Source organism: Euprymna scolopes, chromosome 37 (genome assembly GCF_053919585.1).
Source record: "Euprymna scolopes isolate OS-2025 chromosome 37, ASM5391958v1, whole genome shotgun sequence".
NCBI classification, from domain to species: Eukaryota; Metazoa; Mollusca; class Cephalopoda; order Sepiida; family Sepiolidae; genus Euprymna; species Euprymna scolopes.
The window spans coordinates 53,096,293-53,118,792 of record NC_136518.1 but is presented as its reverse complement, the minus strand read 5'-3'; the positions used below and the strand labels follow the sequence as shown (position 1 = coordinate 53,118,792).

The 22,500-nt window shown below is 30.8% G+C and overlaps 1 protein-coding gene and 1 pseudogene across 4 annotated transcripts in view; both read left to right on the top strand.

Annotated features, from left to right (window-relative positions):
* Window positions 1-22,500, top strand: part of LOC145261195 (laminin subunit alpha-like) — a 469,749-nt gene that overhangs the window by 102,189 nt on the left and 345,060 nt on the right. For all 4 annotated transcript variants that reach the window (XM_080119517.1, XM_080119518.1, XM_080119516.1 and 1 more), the window contains exons 2-6: window positions 4,368-4,604; window positions 7,181-7,351; window positions 10,090-10,303; window positions 15,958-16,076; window positions 19,670-19,760. In XM_080119517.1, coding sequence (XP_079975643.1) covers window positions 4,368-4,604; window positions 7,181-7,351; window positions 10,090-10,303; window positions 15,958-16,076; window positions 19,670-19,760 — 832 coding nt within the window. The remainder of the gene's footprint in view (window positions 1-4,367; window positions 4,605-7,180; window positions 7,352-10,089; window positions 10,304-15,957; window positions 16,077-19,669; window positions 19,761-22,500) is intronic.
* On the top strand, window positions 22,376-22,492 carry LOC145261329 (5S ribosomal RNA; annotated as a pseudogene).

Below are 22,500 nucleotides of genomic sequence, written 5' to 3'. Positions count from 1 at the left end.
CACAAGAGCCATGACAGTCAACAAACTGGGAGTCCATATTCGTTTCGTCCTCATTTGGGCTCATCAGTTGAACACATCCGAACTCTGGATTCGAAATCCGAGTCTCTTGCACGCGTGGCGAGTACTCTGGCACTTGAGCAAACGCGCCACCCACAAGAAAGGGATGTGGCCATCCAATTAATGAGAACCCAAGCCAATGTATCATAAGTAGGAATTTGTTTTGTGAACTGCGACGTTATTTGGCTGTGAAAATAATTATACCATGTCTCACATTCTGAAAATGCTATTACTAATTGTTCGCTAGGTTTGCATGTTGTATGGCATCGTCCTGGCGAGTGTAAAATTCCTGCTGGTGAAACATCGGCTTAGGCTCTCGTCAGATAGCAAAAGTATGTTACAGAAGTACACATCATTATTCTGGGTTCATAACTGCCACGAATCGCCGTTATTTACTTCCTTCCCACCAAGTTAAGATGTGACACAAGGTCAGGAAGGTAGGGAAAAGTCAAGCCAGCGCCCCTAAAATAGAAGCACTCTGGCCTTTTGAAAATTGTCTGGGCAGTTCCATCAGCATTGCCCAGTCAGGACGCCTTAGGCAGAAAGCAAACTTACTCCACCTGAAAGATGGGAGGCAAAGCCTGGGAGGGTGGGCCTCCTAGGATTACCCAGACCGATTCCGCCAGATAAAAGGCCACCGAAATGGTCCAGTTTCTGCCGGACTGATTGTTGAGGTCGGAACCTTAACCAACAACTGATTGCAAACCGATGCCGAATGAATGGTAGATATTTACAGGCTGTCCACCTCAGCAAGATGTGACACAAGGTCAGAAAGTTGGAATGTTCAGTCAGCACCACTAAAGGAGGGGCACTCTGACCTAGCAAAAATTGCCTGGACATCCCCATCGGCATTGCTAGGTAGGGGAGCCTCAGGCAACAAGCGATATACTTGTCCCACTTAAAAGCTGGGTGGTAAGGCTTGGGAGGGTGGACCTCTTAGGTAATACCCAGGCAGCGTAACTCTGTCAAATAGTTACTGGGCAAGTTCCTGGCCCTACAACTCTCGGGTTGATTGTCAAGAACGGATTCTTGACTGGTACTTTTCTACCCAGTCTTCAAGCAACCGAAACAGCAAAATTACTTATCATCCAACATTAAAAATGATGTGAGGGTATGTCAAATGAATGGTAATGAACCGCTACATCAATGTTTAGATGTAACTGTATTTATAGTTTTTGAATTAGAAGCCATTTTCCGATTGGTAACTATTCTATACAAGTCTTGGAGATGAAGAATTTTCAGTATGCAGCTGTTCTGTACAGATTCTGGGCTTTATAATTTTGCAGCCAAAAAGCAAAAGGCACCTCTTGTGTTGACACGAAAAAATTATGTGCTGGAATGCTGAAAAGATTTAATTTTTATGGAGCAATTCTGGTTTCTGATTCGTCGATAACAGAACATGATTTAATTTGATTCTTCACTTCCTATCGGCAGTGTTTATAAATATAATCTTTCAACTTTCAGGGAGCATACCCACTATTAAATATAAAATGAATATATTATGATAGTAAATTGATAGGGTAGAAGTACTCGTCAAGGATCCGGGCTTTCCGGTGGGGCAAGTTTATTGCTTGTCGCCTGAGGCGCCCCTACCGGGGAATGCCAGTGGGGGGGTGGCCAGGCAATTTTTGTTGAGGCGAGAATGCCCCTTCTTTGGGACAGCTTGTGCCACATTTTGCTGCGAAGGGCAGCAAATAAATATCTACCCCCCACTATTAAATATAAAAAATATTGCACCCCCCTATTTTTATATAATAGGAAAATCCATTCAGTTCATGTTTAATTCTGCTTAAAAGTAAATATATATTTATATATTCAAATATGTAAAATAAAAACAGAAGTTATTAAGATCTTAAAATTTGAGCATGTAGCCATTTTTTCATTTTGTTCAAATGCCAAAGAAAAATATGTGTGTGAAAAGAAAAATAAAAGAAATTAATTTTTATTTTTACTTTGAACAAATAAGCATGTAAAACTGACGCCATTTTTAATTTTAATTATGCATTCCGTTCTAAAATATATATATACTAGCATGGGTGCCCAGCGTTGCCCGGGTGTTTGGAGGTGTATTGGAGCCCCCCCCCCAAAAAAAAATGATTAATCTTTTTAACTTTGACTCTTATTATGACTTCTTAACATTTATTCTTTTGGGCTCAAATCAAATTATTAAGTTAGATCCATGTCCAAGGAACCTATATCTAAAATATTCAATTGTTCAGACCAAAATTGGCGGAGAAGTTTGGTAGAGTTGAACTTTGACCCCTTAACAGCTAAATTTCTGGTCGAAAACCGATCACATAGATTTTTCCAAATCTCAGTACCCTGTATATCAAATTTCGAGTCTGTAGACTAAAAATTGACAGAGTTTTTGCGTAGGGAAATGTACACAGACAGACACACAGACTTTATATATATATATATATATATATATATATATATTATGTGTGTGTATATATGTATGCACAATTATACATATAATATGTATCCGTAAAAAAGTATTTATTCATTTTGTTTTGTTAAATAAAATTAAAACGAACCAAAAAGAGAAAGTAGGAAAAACTTATCAAATTTTTTATTATATTAGAAAGAGAGTATCGTGCACATAATAAAAGTTTAAAAAAAAAAAAGTCAATTTTAATTTATGCGCGCCTTAAAATAAGTACGTAAAAATATCTGTAAAAGAAAAAACAATACAAAGAAAATGTTTTCAAAAAGTTATTTTTAAATGATTATTCGACCACAAAAAAAAAAAAAAAAAAAATCAAGTCGTCTTCTACTTCTTTCGGGTAACATTCTGATGAATTTTCGACTTTAACATCATCATCATCGTTGTCATCTCTATTAATACTCTTGTCCTCGTTAACGCCGACTTCATTGTTTGTCATTTGTTTTATGAATTTGAGGAAATATTAATTCATCCTCTTCATATGAATGATTTTCGTCTTTTATTTTATTTCTCTGGGAAAAAAAATACTAAGTAGGCAGGACTGTTTTTATCGTACTCAAGGAATATACATCGACCGGTTTTGATATCTAATTTGTTTTTCTTATCTATAAATGCAAGGCAAGTTGAACCAAATATATGCATTCTGATTAAATCTGGTTTTCTACCGTAGAAAGCTTCATATGGGGCTTTAGACAGTCTTTTGTTAAAGAACCGGTATGGAGCAGTCATTAGTGCACCAGAGGAGTTTTGGGAGTTTTAATTCAATGAGTAGATATCTTGCCATTTTAAAAATTATCCGCCATGATCTTTCTGCAGTTCCGTTTTGGTAAGGTGACTCAGGGGCCGATATTTCATGTTTGATACAATGGTTAGTTAATAAAAGTTAAAATTCTTTATTAGTACAAGTTTTGTACCATTGCCAGACTTTACTGCACCGGAGGGAGCCATGTCAGCCAAGTATTTTTTTTTTTTTTTTTTTTTAGTTGCTAGCAAGGTATCAGATTTGTTCTTTCAGAAATAGACCATTAATAAGCCGGAATAATTGTCTATTTCTTAAAGAACATCTTCTATAATATAAATCTCACCTATCTGTTTAAATGTATGTATGTATGTATGTTTGTATGTCTGCCTAAAACTTTCGACAGAGGCTACGGATTTTCACGAGGTCGGTATCGTTTTGAAGATCGTCCCTTCGGACGACAAATATCGAAAAATTAGCTAAAAACATTAATTCTTTCACCCTCAATTGGGCCCTTTTCTACAAGGAAGTGTCGCTTTTTTCGCCGATATCTTAGAAAGTCATCCCCTCTTTTCGCTTGATTAGCCTTGATTTAAACCTTCGCCACTTCCGGTTTGGCGATGGACACCACGACAAAGGCATCATGTCCTTTTTTTCCTTCGCGGTACAGGTTCGAGCCTGCCTGTTTACTACCAGCTTTTTTTTCTTTTTTTTTTTGCTCAACACATACCTGTAAACACTCGGGTAACGCCGCCCACCTAGGTTAGTTAAATATAAAAAATATTGCAACACTAGTATCTGAGTGAGTCCATTATTTCTAACATGGGTAGATTAACTTATCCCTTAACATTAAATGACGATGTTAATTTATATTTTCATGACATACAATGATTTATTTTTTTGTTTGTTTTTTTTTTTTACGCTTGTGTTATTTTTCGTTTTTTTTTAATTTTTTTTTTCTGTTTTCTTTTTTCGGGTTTTCTTAAATTTTTTTTTCTGTTTCTGTTATTTTTCGTTCTTTTATTTTTGTTTTTCGTTTTTGTTATTTTTCGTTTTTTTATTTTTTATTTTTGTTTTTCGTTTTTTTATTTTTTATTTTTGTTTTTCGTTTTTGTTATTTTTTAGGAATTTCTTGTCTCATACGTCATCATCAAAATGGCGAACTCTCCGCGTCCGGGTGCTTGGGTTTTGGAACGGTCCACTGACTTTGGAAGAACATGGTCTGCCTGGCAGTATTTTGCCGAAACAGGAAATGAATGCCGACGTCTGTTTAATCTTCCAGCATCCATCGTCCCAACAAGAGATGACCAGGCTATCTGTACGACAAAATTCTCTCAAGTTGTACCGCTCACACACGGAGAAGTAAGTAGTTGCTCATCTATCTATTTATTATTTATTTATCTTTTTGGTCCCCCGATTTATTGAAGAGAGACCTATGTTTTCAGTGGCGTCCGTTAGTTCGGACTATTGCCAGATAACCGTCCATTAGATCTTCCTATAATTTTGCCACAAATTGTATTTCATTAAATAGATGTGCAAAGTAAAAAAAAATTGTTTTCCGAAAATTCTCATTGCGCTCCCAGGGCTCAAGAGAGGTTTAAAATGTCCCAAAATGGCAAAAAACGGCACATTTTGCCACATAAATTTTGATCCATCGATTAAATTTTTTTTAACTCGGCCAAAATGTGGAGCCCATTGTTCTTAATATAAATCCAGTATGGGTGACCCTGGCAAAATTCTGGTTTGCGTCCCCGGGGATTTTCAGTGCTAAATGTGTCCCGCTTTGTAGCTCTTTTTTCATATTTCTCAACAAAAACTTGATATATCTGACTACATTGTGGTTTTTCACGGTGGTCCACTTAAATATACATGTGTTAAGGCCTGAAACCGCACCGTTATCCAGTTACACTGGGATTCGGCATCCCCAGGGGCTCAAAAGAGGTAAAAAATGCGCCAAAATGATCCATCCATTAGGTTTTCCTGAAACTTGGCCAAAATGTGGAGGCCATTGTTCTTAATATAAATTCAGCATGGGTGACCCTGGCAAAATTCTGGTTCGCATCCCTCTGGAACTTTTAGGGCTAAAAAAAATGCTTTTTTGGAGCTCTTTTTTCATATTACTCAAAAATTTTATATGTATGTTTATATAGTGGTTTTCCATAGTGCTGAATTCAAATATGCATGTCTTAAGGTGTGAAACTGCATCGTTTGTCCATTTTCTCTGGGATTCGGTGTTCCCAGAAGCTCAAAAGGGTTCACAGATGCCCCAAATTTGCAAAAAATGACATTTTTTACCCTATAACTTTTGCCCCATCCATTAGAGTTTTCTGAAACTTGGCGAAAATGTGAAGGCAATTTTGGCCCTTCACACTTCTCACATTCATCATTTCGTCACTATTTTTTGTGGCGTCATCTCACATGCAGCATCAGAGGGGAACCATGCGTGCGGCTTTCTTTTTAAAGCTTTTTTATTCACTCAAAGCGAGGCATATTTCCGTTAAGACGTAAATGGCTACTGTTATTAAGAGCTAGATTTATTGGAAGCCTCCTGATTATGAAGTTGTGCGGCAAGATCACATTACATTTAAATGTATACGTGTGGATACAGTCGGGGAAACAAGGAGTATGAGGGGAAATTTCTGGAAAAAGGAAGCGACCAAAGGAAGAAAGATTTCTGGCGTCTGGGAAACTCTAGGCTGGAGGGATGGGATTTTGCTGCTAATAGGTTGGATCGAAGGTATTTACGTTGAAGGGTACAATTGTAGTAAGTTTATCAGAGGCTATTCTGTGGAAATACTTTTAAAACAAGCACAGAGTTGCAATATTGGAGTGATAGGACAGAGATTGAAGCTTGTTAGACAATACGAAATCTAATTGTTTAGGGACACTTCTTTTGAACTTTGCTTAAGATAAAGAGATTAGTGGCTAGTACGCAATAACAGACGTGACAATAATACAGCCACACAAACTGTAATCACTCTTACTTTCTGGTTAAAATTATTATACAGAGAAAGTAAAACAATTTCCAATGTATTTTTATAGTAAAATAATTTCCAGTGTATTTTATAGTAAAATAATTTTCAATGTATTTTATAGTGAAATCATTTCCTATTCATTTCTATAGTAAAATCATTTTGATTTGATTTCTATAGTAAAATGATGTCCTATTCATTTCTATAACAAAAAACAATTTCCTATTCATTTCTATAGCAAAAATAATTTCCTATTCATTTCTATAGCAAAAGTAATTTCCTATTCATTTCTATAGCAAAAGTAATTTCCTGTTCATTTCTATAGCAAAAGTAATTTCCTATTCATTTCTATAGCAAAAGTAATTTTCTATTCATTTCTATAGCAAAAATAATTTCTTATTCATTTCTATAGAAAAATCACGTCCATTTCATTTCTACAATAAAATAATTTCCTATTGATTTCTATAATAAAATAATTTCCTATTCATTTCTATAATAAAATAATTTCCTATTCATTTCTATAATAAAATAATTTCCTATTCATTTCTACAGTAAAATAATTTCCATTTCATTTCCACAGTGATTTCATTTCTACAGTGAAATCATTTTCATTTCATTTTTACAGTTAAATCATTTTCATTTTAATCCTATAATAAAATAATTTCCTATTCATTTCTATAGTAAAATAATTTTCTATTCATCTCTACAGTAAAATAATTTCTTATTCATTTCTATAGTAAAATTATTTCATTTCTATAGTAAAATCATTTCATTTCTATAATAAAATAATTTCCTATTAATTTCTATAGTAAAATCATTTCATTTCTATAGTAAAATGATGTCCTTTTCATTTTCACAGTAAAATCATTTCCATTGAAATTTGCAGTCTTTTCATTTCTATTATTTTTTGCACATTTTTCTCTTTGCTTTTTTCAATCAAATCTTTATTTCTGTCTTTATTTTCAGATTATTGTTTCACTCGTGGATAATCGTCCAAATTCGAAAAACTTCTCCAACTCACCAGTTCTGCGTGACTGGACAAAGGCAAATGCTGTCCGCCTCCGACTCTTGCAGACAAAGACATTGCTCGGACACTTGATGCAATTAGAAAGACAGGACCCAACTGTGACAAGAAGGGTAAGTCGAGTAATGCACTAAGGTTTCTGTTTCCAATGCGTCTATTCCTAATGGAGATTTTGTATCTGTCTATCTAAAGCCGAAACTATCCTATTACTTCTATTAGTTATACTACAGGGTGGAACGATTAAATTATATATTAAGTTTACTATTTCAAACTTATGTACTATATTTTAATACTGAATTCAGAGGAGTGGTAGCATATTATCTGCTCTATTGTCATGAAAATATCCTACCAGACATTACCTCTTCCATGCTCCGGCTGTTACACAATTGCGGCAACTCTATCAGCTCTACCAGCATTTGTGAGATAAGATACAACAGCAAAAATATATATAATAAATTCAGCAATTTACTAATACATACTTGAGCAAATAGCAATTTTCCATGAGTGGACGATCAATCTCATTATAAATTCAAGATGGCCGCCATCACAATATGCAATTTAGTCAAATTTTACAATTTATTTTAATAGTCCTACTTATACCCTGCATATTGTTTGGACATACAATGGATGTTTGAACTTACAGAGTCATTTTAAAAATAAGTGTAAAAACTATTTTTCAGGAAATTTTTTTTTTAAATCAGCTTCCAAGGTGTTAAAAAAAACCCAGCTGTTGATAAAACACGTCCCTTTAACGTTTAGAACATAGGTTCTCAATGGGGATGAATTTTGGGTTCTCAGGGGGTGAATTTCCAACCCATTTATAGTTTTGACTTTTTCTTGTTTTTATTTACAGAATTCAGAGCTCATCATGAGTATCAAAAAAAAAAAAAAGAAAAAAAAAGAAAATTCAATCATTGATATATTGAATACGGATTCACATACATAATCATGAATGGAGAAGAAAAGTCCCAGTGTGTTATTTGTTGTAAAGTTTTGATGAATGATTCTATGAAACCAGCAAAGATGGAGCAATATTTGCAAAATGTTCATCTTCATCACAAAGACAAAACAAAAAATTTTAATCAAACACCATGGGAATGCTCTCAAAAAGATGAAGCTGTTCCAGCAGAAGATTTTAAAGATGAAAACCAAAAAGCTACTGAAGCTTTGCATGTCGTAGCACTTGAAATAGTAAAGTAACACACTTTTTGAGACAAGCGATTTTGGAAAAGACAGGAAGTGGAGGGGGGGGGTGATATTCTTACAAATGGTGAAAGAGGTACATGGACCAAGCAAGGTTGAGAACCCCTGCCATAGATTGTATACATATTATCTAAAACAACCAAAGGTGTCAAATCATGATGCAGACACTTTCGAATTTTATCAAAGCCTCTTTAGTCAGTCTGTGATCCTAATACCACGGGTGTCAGACCAATCTACTTTGGGTGACCCTGCCAGGAATCAAAGTTCCCAATAGCATAGCTCAAACACTATCCCAGCTCCATTGAAGAGGAGGTTAAACTTAAGGACTGCTTCTGTTTCCGAGTACTGGACAATTCGGAGCCCATGATGAATATCAAAAACGGGAAATACAATCATTGATATATTGAATACGGATTCACATACATAATCATGAATGGAGAAGAAAAGACCCAGTGTGTTATTTGTTGTAAAGTTTTGATGAATGATTCTATGAAACCAGCAAAGATGAAACAACATTTGCAAAATGTTCATCCTCGTCACAAAGACAAGAACAAAAAAATTGTATAAACACGATGGGAATGCTTATAAAAATAAAAAGATATTTTTAGTAATATTTGCCTATTATTTAGAGTGCACTTTTTGGGACAGGCCATCTTGGAAAGGACGGGAAATGCGGTGGGGGTGACATTCTTACAACTGGTGAAAGAGGTGCATGGGCCAAGCAAGGTTGAGAACCCCTGATCTAGAACAAGACGGCTGGATAATTGTATCTGCTTCAAGTAAAAATCCAATTCAAAATGAGGTGAGGGTTTCATATGGTGTTGAATGGACTGAAATCATATAACAAAAAAAAAAAAAAAAAGAATGAACAAAGGTTTTCCATATTCAGCTTATAAAAATTAAATGCTTGATGATCGTCAAATAAAATTATCTTACCCAATCAGATGGGGCTATTTTGGAATACAGGAGATGCAATTCATTATCACAATGTACAAAGAGGGATAATTATTTAATAGGAAAAAAAGGCGATAAAATTTGTTTCATAAGTAAAATGTAGTACATCTGAGCAGGAGCTTCCCAGTGTTCCCTATCTTGCCTTGATAGAGTTCAAATCTGGCTTTGAAACCTAGTAGGTGATGTCCTTTTCCCTTCCCTGCAACGTTAATGTGAGGAAATCCACTACCCCAAAAGAAGGGGCACTCGAGATTTGGACAGGTTGTAAGTCCATGTCATTATTCATTTAATTATTGTCGATTCTGGCTGCAAGTATAAATAATCCCGAGCAATGTCGGATCGGGACAGCTAGTAGTATATATAAAAAAACAAAAAAAAACATTACAGTGTAGAAAATTATAATAAGAGTATGAAAAGGGGATTCATTTTATGAATAAAAAAAACCCAAAAAAAACTCTTGTTCCTACATTACTACTAAATAAAGAAATAAATTTAATCAAAACATGCAATGTGTGGTAACTAGAAGAATACCCGTCACGGGGGGCGGGGGGGGGGGCGGAATTAATTTCGTCAAACAGAACAATTGCGCACCATTTTTATGTCCCTTTCCAAAGGTTAAAATCAAGATATAATAAACTACAAAACCTTATTTCGATTTTTAAATCATTTTTTTTTTTTTTATTGTATATTTCAGTATTTTTACAGTATCAAGGATATTTCAATCGGGGGTCGTTGCTTGTGTAATGGTCACGCAGAGAGTTGTGACAAGGCCGACCCCCAAAATCCTGACAAACTGCTGTGCAACTGTCAGCACAACACGTGCGGGCCACAATGTGACCGATGCTGTCCGGGCTACGAGCAAAAGAAATGGAAACCAGTCAAGACAAACGAGCATTTCATGTGCGAAGGTGAGGAGTTAAAAAAACTGTCTATATGTCGCTCTGTCTATCTATCCATATATATTGTCTGTATTTAGGTAGCATTCTTTAATTTAGGCAAACATTGTTAAGCATAACAGAATTCCTATACCTTTTCTCTCTTTTTCTTTTGTTTCTAATAATTCTGCTCTAATAATCTTATTCTAATAATCTTATTCTAATAATCTTGTTCTAATACTCTTGTTCTAATAATCTTGTTCTAATAATCGTAATCTAATAATCCTATTCTAATAATCTTGTTCTAATAATTTATCAAAATAAAAACAAAAAATAAAAAAGGATGAATATTTCACAAATATTGTGAATATTTTCAATTCTTATAAATTACTTAATCTTTGTTGTTCTCATGTTTTGGCTTCTAACCATTATTTCTTACATATATGATGATAAATTATAATCAATTTATATACCTACAAACATTAGGGTTTAACGTTTTCGCAATCCTCAGTGCAGGAAGTGATGTATGTATATGCATATATATAAGTATATATGTCTGCATCTGTATATATATGTTTATGTATATGCATATGGAAAAGTATATATGTATGCATATGCATATAGATAAGTATATATGTATGTATGTGTATCTGTATATATGTATATGCATATATATATATGTATCTATGTATATATATGTGTATATATGTGTATATGTATCTGTATATATATGTTTATGTATATGCATATGGAAAAGTATATATGTATGCATATGCATATAGATAAGTATATATGTATGTATGTGTATCTGTATATATGTATATGCATATATATATATGTATCTATGTATATATATGTGTATATATGTGTATATGTATATATATATATATATATATATCTAAGTATGTATATATATATGTGTATATGTATATAGACCGATGTATGTATATGTATATATGTGTATACGTATATATTAATATATACATGTATGTATATATATATATCTATGTATATATATATAGATATATGTATAAGTATATATATATGTATAAGTATATATATATGTATAAGTATATATATGTATGTATAAGTATATATATGTATGTATAAGTATATATATGTATGTATAAGTATATATATGTATGTATAAGTATATATATATATATGTATAAGTATATATGTATATATGTATAAGTATATATGTATAAGTATATATATGTATAAGTATATATATATATGTATAAGTATATATATGTATAAGTATATATATAAGTATATAAGTATATATATAAGTATATATATATGTATAAGTATATATATATGTGTATAAGTATATATATATATATATATATATATGTATGCATCAGTATATATGCTTATATATATGCATAAGTATATATGCATATATATATGTAAATACATATATATGCATATATATACATATCTATGTATGTATATGTATATATGTGTATAAGTATATATGCATATATATATATATATATATATATATATATATATATATGTGTATACGTATATATGCATATATATGTATATATATCTATGTATGTATATGTGTATACGTATATATGCATATATATGTATATATATGTATGTATATGTGTATACGTATATATGCATATATATGTATATATATCTATGTATGTATATGTGTATATGTATATATGCATATATATGTATATATATATATATATCTATGTATGTATATGTGTATATGTATATATATATCTATGTATGTATATGTGTATATGTATATATGCATATATATGTATATATATATCTATGTATGTATATGTGTATATGTATATATGCATATATATGTATATATATATCTATGTATGTATATGTGTATATGTATATATGCATATATATGTATATATATATATCTATGTATGTATATGTGTATATGTATATATGCATATATATGTATATATATATCTATGTATGTATATGTGTATATGTATATATGTATATATATATCTATGTATGTATATGTGTATATGTATATATGCATATATATGTATATATAGATCTATGTATGTATATGTGTATATGTATATATGCATATATATGTATATATATCTATGTATGTATATATGTATACGTATATATGCATATATATGTATATATATCTATGTATGTATATGTGTATACGTATATATGCATATATATGTATGTATATATCTATGTATGTATATGTGTATACGTATATATGCATATATATGTATATATATCTATGTATGTATATGTGTATACGTATATATGCATATATATGTATATATATCTATGTATGTATATGTGTATACGTATATATGCATATATATGTATATATATCTATGTATGTATATGTGTATACGTATATATTCATATATATGTGTATACGTATATATTCATATATATGTATATATATCTATGTATGTATATGTGTATACGTATATATGCATATATATATGTATATATATCTATGTATGTATATTTGTATACGTATATATGCATATATATATGTATATATATATATCTATGTATGTATATATATATGTGTATACATATATGCATATATATGTGTATACATATATGCATATATATGTATGTATATATATGTGTATACATATATGCATATATATGTATGTATATATATGTGTATACATATATGCATATATATGTATGTATATATATGTGTATACATATATGCATATATATGTATGTATATATATGTGTATACATATATGCATATATATATATATATGTGTATACATATATGCATATATATATATGTGTGTATACATATATGCATATATATATATATGTGTATACATATATGCATATATATATATGTATATATATATATGTGTATACATATATGCATATATATATATGTATATATATATATGTGTATACATATATGCATATATATATGTGTATACATATATGCTTATATATATATATGTATATATATGTGTATACATATATGCACATATATATATATGTATATACATATATGCATACATTTATGCATACGGTTTGGGTCGAAAATTCGAGCTAAATATATATAGATCTTTGTATGTATGTTTGCATGACTGCCTAAAACTTTCGACAGAAGCGACGGATTTGCACAAGATCAGTTTCGTTCTGATGTTCGACCCTTCAGACGACAAATACTGAAAAATTGGCTAAAAACGTTAATTTCTTCACCCTCAACTGGGCACTTTTCTAAATGCAGGGGTGGCTTTTTTCGCCGATATTTTCAAAAGTCATCCCCTTTTTTATTGTCTAGCCTTTATTTAAACCTACGTCACTTCCGGTTTGGCGGTGGTCGTAACAGCAAAGACGTCACGTCTTTTTCACATTCTTTTCCTCCTTCGTGGTATGGGTTCGAGCCTGCCTTCCTACTACCACTTTTTTTTTGCTCAACACACACCTCCAAACACCTGGGCAACGCCAGGCACCCATGCTAGTATATATATATATATATATATATATATATATATATGCATACGCATATATACATTTACATACATATATATATATGCATATGCATATACACCTATATATATGCATATATACATATACATACATATATATATACATATTCATATACATATATATATATGCATATATACATATATATACATATATATATGCATATATACATATATATATGCATATATATACATATACATATATATATGCATATATACATATATATGCATATATACATATATATACATATATATACATATATATATATATGCATATATACATATATATACATATATATATATGCATATACACATATATATACATATATATATATGCATATATACATATATATATGCATATATACACATATATACATATATATACGCATATATACATATATATGCATATATACATATATATATGCATATATACATATATATGCATATATACATATATATACATATATATATGCATATATACATATATATACATATATATATGCATATATACATATATATACATATATATGTATATATGCATATATACATATATATACATATATATGTATATATGCATATGCATATATATATACATATATATGTATATATGCATATGCATATATATACATATATATGTATATATGCATATGCATATATATACATATATATGTATATATGCATATATATATACATATATATGTATATATGCATATGCATATGTATATATGCATATATATATACATATATATGTATATATGCATATGCATATGTATATATGTATATATGCATATGTATATATGTATATATGAATATATATATATGTATACATGCATATGCATATATATATGTATATATGCATATATATATGTATATATGCATATATATATATGTGTACATGCATATGCATATATATATATGTATATATGCATATATATATGTATATATGCATATATGTATATATATGTATACATGCATATGCATATATATATATGTATATATGCATATATATATATATGTATACATGCATATGCATATATATATATGCATATGTATATATGCATATGCATATATATATACACATATATATGTATATATGCATATGCATATGCACATATATACATATATATGTATATATGCATATGCATATATATACACATATATATGTATATATGCATATGCATATATATATATACATATATATGTATATATGCATATGCATATATATATATACATATATATGTATATATGCATATGCATATATATATATACATACATATTTATATAGGCATATGCATATATATATATACATATATATGTATATAGGCATATGCATATATATATACATATATATGTATATATGCATATGCATATATACATATATATGTATATATGCATATGCATATATATGTATATATGCATATACATATATACACATATATATATACATATATATATATATAGAGAGAGAAAGAGCATGCATATGTTTGTTTGTCTATATGTTGGCTGCAGACATGTGTAATGTTGTCTGGGAACCAACACATTGTAGCCTCGGTCACAAAGAAGAAAAGAACGTCAACTCACTTTTTGTTGTTCTTGTACAACGACATTGATTTCCTCATTCTCTCGTTACTGCTGTGACATACCTCACTCGATCATGCTCGCAAACGTCATTCATGCCTCTTGATCTCGGACGTTATCCAGGTCTCTAAATAATCTCCTTTTTAAAGTCTTTATTTTTTTCCCTACCGGTGACGTCATTTTGCATGCGTTTGCATACGCACATCTGCGTTATGTTACATATGTAGATGATTGTTTTCATCAAGAGTTAAGTACTCCCTAGGAAGTACTTTATCTCCATTTCAAAGTACTTTCTTTTTCTCCTCTGTGTACCTAAAACCAAACGGAAATTTCATGAACAGAGTTTCTTTTCAAGAACATCCCATCAGTGGATCACATTTCTAAGGAACCGTTTCTCTTCATGCTACAAGATGGCTGACTTCAAGTTCAATGTCAATAAATACCTTTCCTCTTAGATAGTCAAATTATGTCCATTCTAGTCACCATTTTTAATCCTCTCATAATATTGTTCATCATCCAACTGACCTCTGTCCTCAAATAATTTTTGGCCTCGATAAGTGGGAACTCATCAGTATGAAAACAAGAATAAAAGTTTTTCTTTTTTTTTTTCAGCGTGCAACTGCCACAACCATGCTACGGATTGCGAATATGACCCAGAAGTTGACCGAAAAGGAGAATCATTGGACATTCATGGAAGATACTCAGGAGGTGGTGTCTGCAAAGACTGCCAGGTGAGAGACAGTGAGAGAAAGAGAAAGTGAGGATGCGTGTGTCTGTTTGAAATACATAGATGAAGATGGCTAAGTTTTATGCTTCTAGAAATGCAAAATATGGCCAACTTAAGTCGAAACAACTTAGGATATTTGGTGTATTTTAAATAGTATGTGACTAAATCCTCCGTCCGGCAATATGTTTCTTTACCTGGCAATGCCGGGTATGTACAGCTAATTAATTTATAATTAATTAAGAACTAATTGATTAATTACAGTAAAAACATAAAACACCTATAAGGAGTATTAGTAAATTCCACAAGGGACTCATTCATATGTAATATATTGATGTTGGCATTCTGTAGATGTTCAGCATAAATGGAGACGCTCTGATATTACTGTAGTTTTTTTGTTAAAACTGCAAAAGTATTTATCTAAGCTAGCACGAACGCCCGGCATAGCTCGGAGTAGCCCGGTTGTAAAGTATGCTTAAATATGGTATTTTAATTCTAACAGATTTGATATATATTATTATAGAGTTAATGTTCTAGCGATTTGTATATATTACAAAGTTGCGATTTCAAAAATAAAAAAAATATATCCATATGACTTGGGTGCATCAGCTTCAATCGAAAACCGAAATCAAAATTTATTAATAAAAGGAAATAAAATATATATGTATATATGTATATATATATGTATATATGTGTATATGTATATATGTATGTATATATATATATATGTATATGTATATATGTATGTATATATATATATGTATATGTATATATGTATGTATATTTATATATATGTATATGTATATATGTATGTATATATATATGTATATGTATATATGTATGTATATATATATGTATATGTATATATGTGTGTATATATATATATATGTATATATGTATGTATATGTATATATGTGTGTATATATATATGTATATATGTGTGTATATATATATGTATATATGTATATATATGTATATGTATGTATATGTATATATATGTATATATATGTATATGTATATATATGTATATGTATATATATGTATATGTATATATATGTATATGTATATATATGTATATATATATGTATATATGTATATATATGTATACATATGTATATATATGTATATGTATATATGTATATATATATGTATACATATGTATATGTATATATGTATATATATGTATATGTATATATGTATATATATGTATACATATATATGTATATATGTATACATATGTATATATATGTATATATGTATATATATGTATACATATATATGTATATATGTATACATATATATGTATATATGTATACATATATATGTATATATGTATACATATATATGTATATATGTATACATATATATGTATATATGTATACATATATATGTATATATGTATACATATATATGTATACATATGTATATATATGTATATATGTATACATATATATGTATATATATGTATATATGTATACATATATATGTATATATATGTATATATGTATACATATATATGTATATATATGTATATATGTATACATATATATGTATATATGTATACATATATATGTATATATATGTATACATATATATGTATATATATGTATACATATATATGTATATATATGTATACATATATATGTATATATATGTATGCATATATATGTATATATATGTATACATATATATGTATATATATGTATACATATATATGTATATATATGTATACATATATATGTATATATATATGTATACATATATATGTATACATATATATGTATATATATGTATACATATATATGTATATATATGTATACATATATATGTATATATATATGTATACATATATATGTATACATATATATGTATATATATGTATACATATATATGTATATATATGTATACATATATATGTATATATATGTATACATATATATGTATATATATGTATACATATATATGTATATATATGTATACACATATATGTATGTATATATATGTATACATATATATGTATATATATGTATACACATATATGTATATATATATGTATACACATATATGTATATATATATGTATACACATATATGTATATATATATGTATACACATATATGTATATATATATGTATACACATATATGTATATATATGTATACACATATATGTATATATATGTATACACATATATGTATACACATATGTATACACATATATGTATATATATATGTATACACATATATGTATATATATGTATACATATATATGTATATATATATATGTATACATATATATGTATATATATGTCTGATATGTGGGGACGACCCCACATATCAGACCATTGCTCTCGTAGCAATCAGTTTTTGTCAATGTAGGGGAAACCCTTTATACTAATTGTCACTCTCCAGTTCCCCCTCGGGGGAGCTGGTCCCCTTCCCCTTCACATTAAAAAACGGCCTTGTGCCTAATTTGTTTAGTGGGGAAGCAAATAAATACCGTAAGTGTGTAAACGTCAGTTTTCAGTATGAAAATTAATTTGCGGAACAGTGTATGCTTTGTACATATTAATCAAATTGTGAACAAACAGACAGACAGAGATGCAACTTTATTATAATTGATACTAGAGGCAACCCTGATCCATTGTGTTCAACCTAGTTTTCACCGATTTTTCAATGTTTCTCTTTTTATCATGATATTGTTGCTTGTAAGTGATGTTCCAGTGGTGATGGGTTTGAACCGACTACTGGAAGAGCTGAAATCACTCATATCAAGCAAACTAGCTAACTTAGCCATCTCGATACAGGGTGACCCAATAAAATGTGCATACTCTTTAAATTATTTCAACTTGCTACCTGAATACGTTATGCCACGTTCCCAAGAGATGTTTAGGAATAAAGAATGGCACTTCCACCAGGATGGGGCACTTCCCCACGATCATCATGACGTAAGAGCATATCTGGATAGTTACCTGCGAAGCAAATAGTTAGGACGAACAGGAAGTATCAAGTACTGTCCACGCTCACTGGATTTGAGCCTCCTTGTATTTTTCTCTTTTTTGGGGATGGTGGTGGGTGGGGACATGTATAACGCAGGGTTCACACCACAAAACGAGCTACAATGAATAGATTGAAAGCAACCATTAAAAGAAGATGTGTCAGCATACCAATTGAACTGATTAGGAACGTTTTCGATTCAATCAGTGAGTATTTTTAGCTGTTTATGGACCACAATGGCCATCAATTTGAACACTTTCTATAATTAGCTGGTCTCTATATTTGTTCACAGTATTTTGATGTATAAAACGTTTCTTTCTTATAATAAATGTTGATTTTATGGTCATTTAAAGAGTGTATACATTTTATTGGGACACCCAGTATCTTACGTAATTCTGACACGATTCCGCATATCGTCTGTTGGTTATATCTTTTGATTTCCATACTCCTAAAAGATCTTACCTTTTAATCCACCAGACAGCTCGATTCTTGAATGTTTCTTTGTAGTACAGCCAAACCAAACATACATGTTTATTAACATTGTTAATTGACCCATCTTAATATGTTACATCTATTGATATCACAATGCAATATTTATATTTACAGCATTTTACTGAAGGGATCAACTGTGAGAGATGTCGAGCAGGACACTACCATGATGCATCTGTTCCGATGACGTCAATCGATGCATGCAAACGTAAGTAATCAAACGCAAAAAGCCTTTTATGGACATACACAAACGTGCACGGCCATTTTGCCTTTTATATATTAGAAAACAAAATGTACAATCGGTCAGAAAAGAATCTCATGTTACATTTTTAAAAAAGGTGAAAAAAGAATATAAACTATAAAAGTTAGAAAAATAGAGAATATAAACAGATACTCGGCTTTGATCTGGGTCGTCCATAAGAAAAATAAAAAGTTTGATATTCTATAAATAAACTAGCTGTACTCATCTCGTTTTGCCTGGGATGCAGTGAAGTCATTTTAATTGTTAATTTTTCTCGATTTGCATATATCTTATAAACTTGTACAGAAGAAACAAAGTATTTCTGAGGGAGACAACTCTTTTATATATTTTTTTTAATACTAGTTATTCCCCCTGGATAATTTTTATTTATTTATTTTTATTTTTTTTTTTTTAATCATAATTAACAAATATTTCCATTTTTTTTCAGTTATCCTAACAGGACTACATAATGAGAAAAAAAAAAAAAAACTATAATGAAATATGTTATTATAATACCAATAACATGGTATTTCCTCTCTTGTCTCTACTACTGTTACTGCTACTATTACTGCTACTTTTATTCATATCACGCCGAGGATACGTCATGGACAATCAGTCCAATAGTTGCCTTGTTCTGTTGAGTTGAAGTATGGTTCTGCCCTGTCCTAATAAGTTCACCCACCCAGACTTTACTTTCTCTGTTTGATATAACGTAAAAGTGATAGAGCTCCACTCTATCAACTTTTGCCTTCTCCTAGTTTATTCTTAATCCCCTTAAATGAAATTCGCTCAAGACAACGCATGAAGCCACTTCATGTAAGAAGCTAACAAGAACGAAAGCTGATTATTGCAAAGACAAGAGATGCCTATTGACTTTAGTCTTGAAAAGACCAAGGTTGTAGGTAAAAGCAAAACAGTGAGCAGGAAGAGATTTCCACAACCTTGTGGTCCTTGGAAAGAAGCTACTGGAATAGGAAGCTGTATTACAATGAGGTATTAAAACAACGGATTGATGGAGACCTTTAGACCAATGAGTCAAACGAGCTGGAACAAAGGAAGCAGGGAATAGATCAGACAATTCTGAGGAACACATGGCATAATATTTGTAGAAAAGATTGAGACTAGCAACATCACGTCTGTGAGAGAGAGATTGCAGTAAAGAAGAAAGTCTGGGGCCGATTTTATTATAGATACGTTTCTGCAGTTTATCAAGAACCGTCAGATGAGACAGATTCACCAGCCTAAATATGACAACAGTACTCCATACATGGTTTGATAGTAGATTTGTAGAGATAGAGAATAGTCTCAGGTGTGAGAAAGTGTTTAGAGCAATAGAGAGAAACAGTTTTACAAGAATCAGAAAGAGCAATGGATTTAATATATGAACTCCAAGAAAGATTTGAGGTACATCTATTGAGGAATGTCGACAGGGCTGCTCAAGCATTTTTGTAAGCCACAGTACACTCTTCTCCTAATGTGCTGGCTTTTTAAAACTTCACCTGACCTTGTGTCGAATCTCCCGAAGAGGAGCTAAATAAATACTGTGCGCATGTGTACCATTCGTTTAAATAATTAAAAACTTAGATGTTTGCATAGTTCCCAGTGAACTGCTTTCTTCACACAGTTGTGTCGGTTTTTTTTTTTTAAATTCCACTTATGGTAGTTTACGACGTTTACTTATGATGTTATCAATTATTGTACTTGCGAGGAGTTCTCACACAGGCCATCATCAGAGATTATTCCCCGACAACAACTGATGGTGTTATCTGGAGTCTGTGCAGCAACAAATCTCCCCAGATTTCCAGTACGCTCCACCTCTTTCGACAACCTTTGCAAATGTCTTTGCATTATTGCAACAGCCGCTTGTCATTGACTTCTCACTGGCAATTGTCTTCAATGGAATTTGTGTGACAACAAGCATACCCACAGCCCCAGTCTTCTTTTCACTCATCTAACGAATGCTTAGTTCTTCCTCTCCTTAGCCTTTTCATCCTCCTTGGCACTTCACGACTATTTGGTGTAGTGCCAGTCGATGCTGACACTACCATTTATTTGTAGGAGAGGGGGAACGTAGTTAACTTACGATTTTGTGGTTTCAGTTTTCTTTGTTCAGTATGGTGTTTTTCTGTCTTTTTGTTTTACTTCTGTTGTAGTTTCCATGTGGCTGGTTAGCATATGTAGTTCATGTGGGTTAGTTTCTGCACTTGAGGGTTTTCCTAAAGATTTCAGCTATTTTCAGCATTAACGTTTGCATTATTATTTACTCACTAGGAGTAGTCACACAAACCATCATTGATTTTGCATTATTGCAACAGTCGCTTAACATTGATTTCCCGTTTGTAGCAACCATTAGTCTTCACTATAATTTGGGTGGCAATAAGCTTCCATAAGGTCCCTGTCCTCTTTGCACTTATCCAGCAGAGGTCGGGCTAGTGTTTTTTTCCTTGGTCTTTCCATCCTCCTTACTTATTTGGTGTGGTTCCAGTTTATGGTCACACACACACACACACACACACACACACACACACAAGGTGGGGCCAGGGTAACTTACAATTATGCATTTTCAGCACTCTACTATAATGGTATACAGCATAATCGCATTGACACACCGGTTCCCGTCAGATGACCGAAGTTAAGCAATGTTGAGCCTGGTTAGTACCAGACGGGTGACCATTTGGGAAGGCTAGGCGCTGTATGTTCTCTCTGC